At 46.6% G+C, this 13,035-nt stretch overlaps 1 protein-coding gene across 2 annotated transcripts in view; it reads right to left on the bottom strand.

Annotated features, from left to right (window-relative positions):
* NXPH4 (neurexophilin 4) overlaps positions 1–12,706 on the bottom strand; it is an 80,492-nt gene extending 67,786 nt beyond the window's left edge. For both annotated transcript variants that reach the window (XR_003705556.2, XM_028721275.2), the window contains exon 1: positions 12,533–12,706. Coding sequence is in view for 1 of the 2 variants with exons in the window: in XM_028721275.2 (XP_028577108.1) it covers positions 12,533–12,586 (54 nt within the window). In the remaining variant the exon portion in view is untranslated. The remainder of the gene's footprint in view (positions 1–12,532) is intronic.
* Positions 12,707–13,035: the final 329 nt, after the last annotated feature.

Raw genomic sequence — 13,035 nt, 5'->3', positions numbered from 1 at the left:
TTAGAAAGATGTTGGAAAAAGAAAACTAGGCAGTTTTGGTAGATAGGATATAAAGGATTAAGTAAAAATGAGTTGATGAAATTGACGAAAGAGAGGACGTTAAACTATAATATTCTAAATTAAACTACCTAAATGAAAATAAGGTTGGAAGGATTTGCTGAAAAAACGATTTGAACTAGAATACAAAATTGGGAGGTGTGAGGAGGTCAAGGAAATAAGTAAAGGAAGAAAGCTATGTAAAGGTTTAATTTGTTCTTTTTCTATTGTAAGTGAATGTATTTTTATACCTTTTTCTCTTTTTTTCTTTTTCTGTTATTGCTGTATTCTTTTTTTGTATTGTTTCTTTTTCTTTTTGTAACTTTAAACTTTGAATAAATATTATATATATAAAAAAGAGAGAGAATAGCTGCCTAGCCTTTAGATTGGGGTGTGTAGATATCCAGAGATGTAGAAGTGACTGTGCTATCTTTGAAAAGAAATACTTAACTATCTGCCATGTGTATTCCTTGTCTGAGAAGTGCCCTTGACAGTTGTGTATGGCAATAGCAACAATAGCTAGAATTCAGGGACGCGGGTGGTGCTGTGGTCTAAACCACTGAGCATCTTGGGCTTGCCGATCAGAAGGTCGATGGTTCAAATCCACACAAAGAGGGGAGCTCCCATTGCTCTGCCCTAGCTTCTGCCAACCTAGCACTTTGAAAGCATACCAGTGCAAATAGATAGATAGGCACCGCTGTGGCGGGAAGGTAAACAGTGTTTCCGTGCGCTCTGTCTTCCGCCACGGTGTCCTGTTGCGCCAGAAGCGGTTTAGTCCTGCTGGCCACATGACCCAGAAAGCTGTCTGTGGACAAATGCCGGCTCCCTTGGCTTGAAAGCGAGATGAGCGTTGTAACCCCATAGCTGCCTTTGACTGGACTTAACTGTCCAGAAGTCCTTTACCTTACCTTTTACTTTTAGATAGAATTCAAATATGAGTGACATTTACATACTCAAACCTTACCCAGACAGAACAGATGTAGTCCCAAACTGGGGGAGCCTAAGCCAGAGAACTTGGTTCTCTGGCCTCTTGACAAACCCAGTCTTATAAAAATCCCTTGCTGTGATTTTGCCCCAGGGTTGTTGTTGTTGTTTTGCACCCTGCAGGGGGAGTCAGAAGGTTGATCATGGTCTACTGGTGGTCTACAGGTCAGTTTCTAGAGAACCACCTTGCAATGAGTCCTAGATTAGCTGGACCTTGATCCAATCCAATCCATCCATCCATCTACCTACCTACCTACCTATGCACACATTAGAATGGGGGGGAGCAGATCATGCAAGGCAGATGCAAGACAACATCTGGTTTACAACATCTGGTTTCAGGGGTTGCTCCTGTGCATCGTCTTGGTGCTCATGCCAATGCGATTTCTTCTGGCAGCCTTTCAACACCACCACTCCAGTTATGCAGAACTGGTGGAGGAATTTTGTTGTTATTGGCACTGATTTGTCCTGAGAGACAAAATTGTTGGAGTTACAGCTCCTGCTGTCAGTGTAGAGAATAATATGGGAGAAAAATATTTTATTGCAGGTGAGACAGCTGAAGGTGTCAAGTTTCACTCTTACAGATGCACCATGGTGTTTCTTCTCTCTGCGCTTCTCCCAGTGGTCATTTCTCCTCTGGTCACTGCTGGGGATACATGACCTGAATGTCTGTCTCCAGGCACTACGGTCATCTGCAAGGGATTGCCACATGGCGGCATTGATGTTGCCAGCCTTCATCACGTTTGCAAACGTCTTTGTAACACAGAGTTGGTCTGCCAACAGTCCTGGTACCTGAAGTCAGCTCCCTGTAGAGCATATCCTTTTGGATCCTGCCATTTTCCATTCTGTGTACATGACCAGGCCATCACTGAGACAGAAATGTGCGAACATGCTGGCAAAGTGGGCTTGGAAGAGCACATCTTTGTTTGAGACTCTGTCCTGCCGTGTGATGCCCAAAATCTTCCTGAGGCGTTGAAGTGTCACTCCTGGTGGGTGTAAGTTGCCCGTGTCTCACTTCCATAAAGCAGCATGCTCAACATGCAAACCTGGTAGACCTTCATCTTGGTATTTGGTTGTTGGCATCACATTTTCCCCACCACCACCCCTGTCAATTCCTTGGATTGCCCAGGCAAGGATATGGGACAAGGGGAATGGATGACAGTCTGGGAGGGAGTAGAGCAGGAGCAGGCAACCTAAGACCCGTGGGCTGGATGCGGCCCAATCACCTTCTCAATCTGGCCCGCAGACAGTCCGGGAATCAGCGTGTTTTTACATAAGTAGAATGTGTGCTTTTATTTAAAATGCATCTCTGGGTTATTTGTGGGGCAGAGGAATTCGTTCATTCCCCCCCCCCAAAAAAAAAAACCAATATAGTCTGGCTCGCCACATGGTCTGAAGGACGGTGGACCGGCCCACAGCTGAAAAAGGTTGCTGACCCCTGGAGTAGAGCAATGCCAAGGAAAATCATATGGGTGTGCCGTGAGAGCTGAGAGGCTTGCTCCACTGAGGACGTCGGGCGAACGCCAGCTGTGCCAGGATGTGCTGTATTAAATGCTGGGAGCTGATGGAATATATAAGTTCTATGGAAGTAATATGAGGTAGGAACATAAAACAGTGGGAGGCCTTCTTTATATAGCTTTAAGGTGGGGTGGGTCCCGACCCCCCAGGAACACAGTCTCTTGGACAAAGTGATCAGGGGTGACATATGGGTGGAGAATGGAGCCAAACTACAAAGTGAAAGATTACTGCTCAGCAGTAGTCAAACCTGCAATCAGCTGAGCAGAATCTGGAGGGTGGGGAGAGATCACATGGCAGGAAGTGCTGCACAACTGAACAGGGATTGCAGATCAATAGCAAGGAAAGAGCAGTCTAGGGAGAACAGGCTGGACCTGATGGGAGGAGGTGGGTATGGATCCAGAGGTTTGGCAGGCCAGATTAGGCCTGATGACTCTCCCTGCTCTACAAGAACAGAAGGCAACTCTTAAGTAATAAGGCATGAGATAGTCTTATTTTAACATTTAATCAATACAGGGCAGAGAAGGGAGGTGGATTCCCTAGATTTCCAAATTGTTCCCAGGATTTTTTTCCTGGTATTGCTGGGGCCTGTTTCTCCAAATCCCGCACAATGGAAATTTAAGATTTTTACCTCAGAATCAATTACATTATGGATTATCATTCAAACATTTTCAAATTAGTTTGTTTTGCATGTCTGATTCTGAATCAGCTATCCTTGGAGAAAGGGCAAGATAAAATGTGACCAATTAAAATAGTTTTAGGGGAGGGAATCACATGCACACACCCCATACACTCTCCCAGGTGTTGCCAAATGACGTACTGTTTGGGTTCAGTATATGCAGAGAGCAGTGTCACTGGAAGCCATGAAGGAACTACACATAAACAGAAGGAGCGAGTTTTTAGAAAGGCACTGTACATCTGAAACACATCTCTCCACAGTCATAAGGGCTAGAAACTTATGCTTAAATATAAAGAAAATGCCAGTAACAAAACTGTAAAACAAAGTAAAAACAGCTGGGATTCTGAGGTGTCCACATTCTGGCTGAAAACTGGCTATGCCAACTCCAGCTTGTCCCAATTCTCAACAAGCTTCTTTGAGTTAAAGCTAAAAGGGGGCTAGAATGGAAACTGAGAGGAATAGAAATCAAGAGCTCCCCTTACTGGATGGACACGGAGCATGCAGGTGCAAAGCGGAAGAGAGGGAAGAAAAGGAAATCCACAGCAGGTTCTCTTCAGCCAGGGACAGCAGCTTCTGTCCACTCGCCCCTTGATAGTCAGACAAAAGGGTGTGCGAGGCTTGCTTAGATCAGTGACCCCTGGATCTCCAATATGGCCTTCTAGGCTTGCACAATGCACTGTTGTTTCCCCCCGCCCAGTTCCCGGATGCACATACTTACCTTTCACATTTTTGTATGTATAATGAGTGAGGGTCTAATGAGACAAAGGGCTTATCCACACTTAACTCTCCTCCGCTCTTTCCAGGCACAGTCCACAATTTAAAGCTCTCTATCCAAACACCCCCCAGTTTTTTACCTTCATTTTTTTTGCTCCTGAGCTTTCCCCGCAAAATCCCACTCTTTAAAGCTCAATTGGAGCAAAGTCAACCTGTGGAAAACCAGAATTGGCAGTTGCTCCGATTGAGCTTTAAAGAGCAGGATTTTGCGGGGGAAACTTGGGGCAAAAAACCCAACCACAACAACACTCAGACACAGACCACTAAAGTGCAGACCTCCGTGTGGAAAGAGCAGGGCAAAAAGTAAGAGCGCATAAGCCTAAACTGAGGTGGAAAATACAGAAGAATATAGGAGCCAGAACTCCAGGGTGCAGTTTGGAACTATGAGAGTAAATTGGACTGACTAAATACGGCTAAAAGTGTTAATGCCTCCTGAGACTTGCACAAACTCATACAGATGCATTTATTAATGGTTTACACCAGGCTTCCTCAACCTCGGCCCTCCAGATGTTTTTTGGCCTACAACTCCCATGATCCCTAACTAGCAGGACCAGTGGTCAGGGATGATGGGAATTGTAGTCTCAAAGGATCTGGAGGGCCGAGGTTGAGGAAGCCTGGTTTACATACTGCTTGTTCATAATATAAAATGCTTTTATGGCTTTATCTTCAGCTTCCCAACAACTATGTGGGAGGTAAGGCATCCCCATTTCTATTTTATATACTGAGGCCAACAAAGAGCAACTTGGCCAAACCCGAGTCAGCCACATCCCTCAGGCAGGAGGTCCGTGACCAAGCAAGGTTCTTAAATTCACCCTCCCAGCTCCAAGCCCACCTCTGTGTTCGCCATGTGGATGAAACTAGTTCTATGTGAGCCTGGGCCTTTCTTAAGGAAAAGGCAAAACAAATAGAGCAGGAATCCCATCACACATTAAAGGACAGAACATGAAGGCTGCCTAGAACTCCATCTGTATGGAAGGTGAGCCAGCACTGATTATGGCATTGCACAGCTTGCTCCACTGGGAGCCTGTCACACATGTCCCATTTTACGTAGCAGCCATGCAGCGGCCATTTTGTTTCCAGAGGGCCCGAGTCAGCCACATCCCTCAGGCATCTTGGCTCTCAGCCTGCTCCCCACTCTTTGAGTCCACAAGCGCACTTTTCCTTCTCATTTTCTCAGGTGTTCAAGTGCCCTTCTGAACCTAGCTGCTGCATCCATTAGAAAAAGCTGCTTCCCATGTTACATGATTGCTTCTCTCCCAAAATAAGAACTGTGTTTTGTCTGTTTACCTACCAGTCCCAATTACAATACGGGGGAGCCAGACAGACAATGAGCTCTTAACAAGGCTGTGGCTAATGAAGAAGTGTGTCCTTGCTAATTAATACTGCTGAGATGGGGAACATTTCTTAGATTTGCTCAGTTCAGAATTGGGCAGGATAACTCCTTCAGTGCCCACCACCAGTCTTATAGACAGGAGCACCAGTTACTACTCCAGCCAGGGTTGCAAGATTCAAAGAAAAGAAGTGTTCCGGTGCACTGAATCAGTTTTACTGGAGGAGGAATTTCAGTGTTCCCTTTTTTTCCATAATATTGCTGTAATAGCGGGAGAAGCAGCCCCTTTCAAAATTATCCCTTCTATAAATCTGCTAACAGCTTCAAGGCCTCAATAAATCCCCCCTCCAGTTACAATCCAGGCCCATTTCTCTACTGGTTAAAAAATTCCCTGCCCCTCACATCATTATGTCAATCCAGTGTGAACTCCAAGTTGCTATGTAGCACTGGCTGTGAGTGGTATGAGCCAGAAAGGGGTTAAAGCCAAAGAGGAGGGATTTATTATTTTATCAAAATGAGGCTACGGCAGCTGTTTAAATGCAGGAACATCTGGCACCGCATGACCCTGTGAAACAGCAGGGCCAGACGGGGCTCCAGGCACCCATCAGCTACTTTAAGTGGCTATTGAGCGTAATAAATGGAAAAGAAAACGAAGCCAGCCCTTTCCCCAGGACAGGGCAATGCCGAACACAGCAAGATAGCAAGCCCAGCAAAAGGACAGGCATTATTATCTGAGGATGAGGACACATGCCTTTGTCCTTGGGTCAGAAAAATAATAGGATGTTCATTTTGTGGAACTCCTTTAGAAACAGACATGTGTTAAACGTGTTGCATTTTGCAAGGGTGCCTCTACATCATGGGTAGGCAAACTAAGGCCCGGGGGGCCAGATCCAGCCCAATCGGCTTCTAAATCCGCCCCGCAGACAGTCCGGGAATCAGCGTGTTTTTACATGAGTAGAATGTGTCCTTTTATTTAAAATGCATCTCTGGGTTATTTGTGGGGCAAAGGAATTTGTTCATCCCCCCCCCCCACAAAAAAATATAGTTTGCCCCCCCCCAAGGTCTGAGGGATAGTGGACCGGCCCCCTGCTGAAAAAGTTTGCTGACCCCTGCTCTACGTTATTAGAACCATTTTCATATGGGGAAAAGTGATGCACTAAATGCACCCTACTGAAGCAAACTGAGTGGAAAAACCAAAGTAGAGGTTTGTCCTGCATCCCATCTCTGATCTCTTGGCTCTGAACTAAATCCCATTTCCTCTGTAGAGCCAGGAATCATTTTTTTTTTAAGTCCTGAGGTCGTCTGCCTCCTGCTGTGACCATCAGCCCCTCCCTGCCCCCAGCCTCCAAAGAACTGAGGCAGTATATGAGCGGAACATAGGGAGGAACTCAAGTGCTTTTTTCCTTAAAAAGTTTTGGCTCACCATTTTATAGTTCAAATCGGGAAAAAGAAATACAGTAAATAGATAAAAGTACAAAGATTCACAAAATGTTCAGGGGTATGCGTACCCCTGCGTCCCCCCCAGAAAAAAAGCACTGGAGGAACTACAGGAAACAAAGGTGGAATCAGGAATGGGGAAGGGCAGGGATTCTGCTGTAGCAATTTCCAAATCTCTCCTTTTCAACATTCAATGTTTTTCCACTGTACACTTTTAAACACCACTATTAGGTTGATATTTGAGGCTGGATTTCAGATATCTATCTGCATTGCTATAATAGATGAATATGGCTTTCTGGAATCTGAACCCTCGCTTTTAGTTCAGTACAGCCTTCATTCTTCAAAAGCAGCAGAATTGCGGTCCTCATAACAAAGAGACACCTCTCACCACAAAATGTACAAAATTGAGTAGCAATTTCTAAACACTCCAAAATGAGATTCTTGGGATGTCGGTGGCTGAGTGAGGGACACAGGGGCTCTCCAGATGTTGCTGGACTCCAAATCCTATGAGCCTCAGCTACCATAGGCAGTGGTTAGGAATGATGGGAAGCAGAATCCAGTCACAGATGGAAGGCCACATCTTTGCTTTACATCCCCCAACCCTACCTCCTTGCTACATTTTTGGTCTTCTTCATTCATACACTTCTGGATCATGTTATTTCTAATGTTTTACCCACCCAGTTCCTCTTTTCCTCCAACATACTAGTCCTTGGTAAAGTAAATTTAAAATTCTACTGTCTCTTTTGCAACCACAATGCAAGCACACCAAACAGTTTAGCACTATTCTATTCCATCCTGCAATGTTTGGGGATTTCTTACTTTTTTTTAGCTCTGAGCTGTAGATCCCACTCCTCATAATCTCCCAGCATCTGCTGACAGAAATGTACACAAGCACAAAACAAGTTAATGGACAGGACCTGTTGACCCAGACGGTGCTGAACCACAGGGGGCTGCCATTAATAAGCTTTTTTCAATTTGCAAAAGCAAAGTTAGAAATATCTCAAAATACCGTGTGCTGGTTAAACACCATAAACAACATTTGGGTAAGAATCTCAACATCAACTGAACTGTTTTCAAAAAGCAGTATCAACTATCGAAGTCTGTAGATTTCCCCACCACCACTTTGTTAAAATAACTTCAGGTTGGTTTGTGGATAATCAGAGTTCCCACCTCAACTTAACAAAATGCTCTGGTTGAAGGCTGATCAGCATGGAAAGGGAACTCTGGGCTGAGAGTCAACAAGATTTTCAGCTGAACCCCCTTGCAGAGCTTGCCATGTGCCAAAATGCTAGCATCTTCAGAGAGACAATGTACATCGGCTTGTTAGCAATTGCCTTGTGGGGCACTCGTGCCCTTTCTGCAAAGGACAGCTGTGGGTGGTCGACAGAGAGCCTTTCAGCACTAAGCTCTGGTACTGGGCAAAGCCTGGTAATGGATAGGGTACTCATGCCAAGTCGTTCTTTCTCACACCAGGCTTGCTCTCAGGTAGAAGAGTACTGGGCTAGATGGATTCACACCATACATTTAAAGCACACAATTAGCCTCAAAGAATCCTGGGAAGTGTAGTTTGTTAAGGGTGCTGGGAACTGTAGCTCTGTGAAGGGAAAATTACAGTTCCCTGGATCCTTCAGGGATGAATTAGGTGCTTTACATGTGGGTTGAATGTGCTTTAACTGTATGATGTCCACAGTCTGTCCATAGCTGACCTGGTATTAAGCAACATCCTGGGTTCCTTATGGCCAAAGGTTGCATAAAGTTGAATCTGATTCTCTCAGTGATAGAAATAGGTGAGTAAAATTTCACTTAGCGATGCTTTTCAGTCAAAGTCTACTCTGAGGTGACAGCATCACATTCAACATCCTCAGAGCCACAGATAGGATACTTATATACGTGATTGGCAATTCTGCATTTAAAAGAAACAAATAAATCTGAAACACTAAATCTACATTCCAAGCCCACTGAGCAGTCTTGAGTTAGTTATCATCTTGTGAAGATAAAAGGGGACACAATCCCCATGAACACGATCACAGACTTCTTGGAAGATACAAAGGAAGATGAGAAGCACCCCTGACTTTAGGGAAGTCAATTCCCTGTTAGTAGATCAATATTACCAGATAGCACTCAGACATTATTTTAAGTTAGAGTCCACATCTTGAGGGCTAGCAAACTGCTCCTTTTCTTTTGTTTATTTGAGGGAAACTCCCAAAATGCTACCATGGCAGCTGCAACATTCAGCACTATTATTTTTTGGATTTCACATCATGATCTTAGACTCCCTTGCCTGCTGCTGGGTAGACTGGAAACCAGGAAGCACAGATGGGGCAAGTAAAAACTTCCAATGGTCTTCAATATCAACCAAATTCTCAGGTGAAAGAATATTGCTGGGCTCTGCTCTAAATATTCATTCACAGCAAGGTTTTGGTTCTATAGGCAACTGCAAAATCTCATTTGTCTAAATGGTACGGACAACACTGAAAATGTTGGGATAAATTAGAAATGTAGTTGAAGAGGGATGCTGTCTGCTTAAGATGCACTATAACAGGGCCACAAAGGAACTGAATAAAAAATTGAAGTCCACAGAAGCAGCCCCACATTTTAATGGGGCACCTCCACAGTAATAGTGGCGGCTTGCAGCCTGAGAAGGCACTGGTGTCTGAATTGTTTCTCATTCCTTAACTTTGCTTGTAATATTTATTTGAAACAACTGATGATCCAGTGAGGTGTAGTTGGGGGGCTGCGGATTTCCCACCCAGATTTTGGGCTTTTTTTGAGCTCACAGTAGTGTATCTTCTCTCTCTCTCTCTCTCTCTCTCTCTTACACACATCGCACAAGACCTAGTTTGAGAATCAGGAGAGCATCTCATTTGTACCTTCACTGAATGTTTTTTTCTCTAATGCAGGGCTCAAAAAAACCCCAGTAGCTAAACCTTCTTTCCAAACCCAAAGCACACCTCTTTCCTTTGATCTCCCTGCCTTTCACGCCAGCAACAAAAATCGCTGTTATCTGATTAAAACAAAGGTCCCCCCACAGCCTCTTAAAAGCAGTGCTCTCAGGCTGGTGGAAAGCTGAGGGTAGCCCCCAAATAATGTTTTCCTCCCCATCTTGCTACTTAGAATAAGATAAGCCCAAGAAAGACAAACTAGTTAGATCTAACCTTGCAAAAGTCTGTATGTAGCTCCTTGAGAAAGAAAAGAGGGTGGGGGAAGGGTTTGCATTCATGAAACTGTTGAAAAGTAAAAATTGATTGTCATGAAATCCGATTCTCGCTGGCCTGGTGCTTAATGAGCCTGTTCCTTATTTCTCCCTGCAACATTACAATGCCATAAAAAGAAAAATAAGACACAGGCAGAGAAAAAAATTAAAAATGAAACCGAAGCTCTTAACTCCCCATTTGCAAGCACTAAAAACTGCAATGCCTGTTACCTGTGAAAGAATTATTTCACACACACACACACACTGCACACCAGTGGACGTGTATGAAGCAGACGGAAGAGAATCAAAATTTTATGATTCTTTTTGAAAGCTATTGTTTGACTGGTCTAAAGAGAAATTGGGAAGTTCTAAAGTTCCAAATCACAAGGGCCAGGTCATTTCTGCTCCCAAAAGTCACTTAAAAAAAATATGGCAGCATGTTTGGTAGAAGAAAAGACCCGAAACCCAGGGGAATGGAAGGGGGGGGGGAGGTTTGAGTTGGAAGGCCTCTGCAATTATTTAATAACACTTTGCTTTAAGTGCTTCTCCACTCAGTTTAAACTGGGCAAATTAGAGGAGCAAGCCTCCAAGTGGAACAGCTAATGGGCCCTGGTTTAACCAATAAGGGGGGTACTATACGAGGCACAAAGAAACACTTAATGCCACAATCTGTAAGCATGTTGGAGAAACAGAACCAACAGCAACACACTGGCTGTTACATCCCCTTTCACACGCATGTGCAACAGAGAGAACGATGCATTTTATGGAAGACATCTCTTCGGACTGGATTGTAATTCGGAAGATGGGCGTCAAGGTCAGAAGGGCAGGGGGGACAGGGTTCGTGCCTGAACTGGGTTCCAGTTTGATTTTTTTCTGAGGGCTTGCACCAAGCAAACAACCATCCTGTCCTCAAGACCAGCAAATTGGAACTAGTGCATCGGATCCTCTGGGGGGAAGCGACAGTGGCTCCCAGGGTTCTGCGGTGCTTGTGGCATTTGAGACAAGCTAAATTCGCAACAGGAACACCCAATGCAAAAGGTCAAAGCTCTGTCTAAAATTACTCAGTTTAGAACCAGAAGAAGCACCTCAAAAGAGGGGAGCAGGGGAGTTGCCATGTCACGAGGGGAAAAATGTACCTCTTTTCCTAACCAGTGGAAGTGGGTTCTGAAAAAGTGGTGGAAACCAGTTTTTGTAGATAATGAAATGGAAATAAAACTCTGAATGCTGGGATTGCAGTGGAAGGTCTGGATGGGCTGATCTGCCCTGAGAGCCCCAGATCCTAGCAAATGCCAGGTACGTTTATACAGCTGTCTAGCACTTTGCACAACTCACAGAACAAGCGTCTGAAATATGTGTGAGCACACACACACTATTTCCCACCACCTTGCACGAAATCGCTATTGTACGGTGACCCGGACGTGTAGGTGCAGTCTATTCACGCTTGCATGGTGTTCCCACGTGCAAACCTTGCACACCAACTCCGTACTGATCCACCTGCCTCCGGGAGCCAAGTGGCACTGCACGACCACGTGCGCGCGTTTGTACACACAACGGGTACGTGAGGGCGGGCGCCGGAGCCTCGCTTGTGCCGCGCCTGCGAGCGCGTTCCGTGCGCATTTCAGCCCTATGGGAGTTGAAAGAATATGCAATACCGTACTGGAATATGACACGAGCGTCCGATGCATGAACGTCTGAGTTCGGGAAGAAAGATCGGCGCTGCCCTCGGCTGGACCGACCAGTCGACCTCGGGGTGCCCGCGCGTCCCCAAGCCGCCGCTCTTCGGCTTCTTACGATGCCATTGCGAAGCGCCGCGGCGCGAGCATTGCGAGCGCGCCTTGACCCGGAGTTACACCTAACCGCCCCCGTCGCTGTCTGCGGGCTAAGCGGGAAGAGGATCCGAATTGGCAGCCAGGCTATATTTACACGATTCACGTCTCGCGAGCCGCCTTCCGCGGAGCCGCCAGACGGGCCGTCGCCCCAGAGGAGAGCGGAGGAGGTGTTTTTACAGCTTGGCAATCTCTTCTCTTCCTCGCCCCACTCCGCCAAAAAACCCAAACCAAACACCCCACACAGGCGCTCCGTGCTGATTTCTTTTTTGTGGGCGGGGGAGACGAACTTGCTACATAATCTGATTGTGTCCCACGCTAAGAAAACAGGACACACACGCAACCCACACACAACCCAGCCGCCCGCCCAGCTCGCCAATCAATGCATACAGACGACTCCCCGCTCCCCAGAAATCAGCCTCTGCCTTAACTTTCGAGACACGCGTCAAGTTTCTGCTGCTTACATTCCAACGAATTGTAACCCGGAGTCGAGTCAAAGTTGGGGAAACGATGCGGGCGGCGGCCAGAATTAAAGCAATCCCGCCTCGCCATATACACAGTACTAGCCTTTCTTTGGACCGGGCAGAAATCCCTCCTGGCTCCTTTGGTGCCCACTTTCCCTTCCCTCGTGCCAAGGGGCAAGTTTGCTTGGGGCACAAGGCTGCCTTCTTGGGCGACGGCAACTTCCCCCGCCCGCTACCCCCTCGCCAGCCAGCCAGCCAAGCCGCCCGCGCCTTCTCCCTTCCCCGCTCGCTCCTTACCTTTTGCAAGAGCCACTGGCTAAGGAGGAGATGCACCCAGCTAAGGACCTTCATGTTTCAAGGCAAAAATCTTCCGCCAGCATTGAGAGCGCGGCGGGGAAGGGGGGGGTGTGTGGGAGAAAGAGAGAGAGAGAGGTGGGTCTGGAGGAGGTGTGGGGAGCTCGAAGAAAGGAAGACCACCAGCAGCAGCAGGCGCCCCCCCCCCCCAAAAAAGGGAAAACAACAAAATCCTTGCGGTGGGAAGGAGACCGCGAAAGAGCTGTGCGGGAAGGAGGAGCAGCAGGTATCCGGAGCAGCAATCCAAGATGCACTGAGAATTGAGGCGGGGGGGGGGGGGAGAAAGTTGACTCTGCACTTGATCGGAAGGAGGGGAGCGCGCGGAGAAGAGACGGGCGTGAGTTGCATGCGCCCTGCCCAAGATGCTGGCAGGGAAGGGGGCGCTGGCGGCGGCGGCGGGGGGGGGGGGGGTATGATGTTCCTTAATTCCCTAGTTCACCAATCCC

Source organism: Podarcis muralis, chromosome 2 (assembly GCF_964188315.1).
Source record: "Podarcis muralis chromosome 2, rPodMur119.hap1.1, whole genome shotgun sequence".
Taxonomy (NCBI): Eukaryota; Metazoa; Chordata; class Lepidosauria; order Squamata; family Lacertidae; genus Podarcis; species Podarcis muralis.
This window is presented reverse-complemented; position numbering and strand designations above follow the sequence as displayed.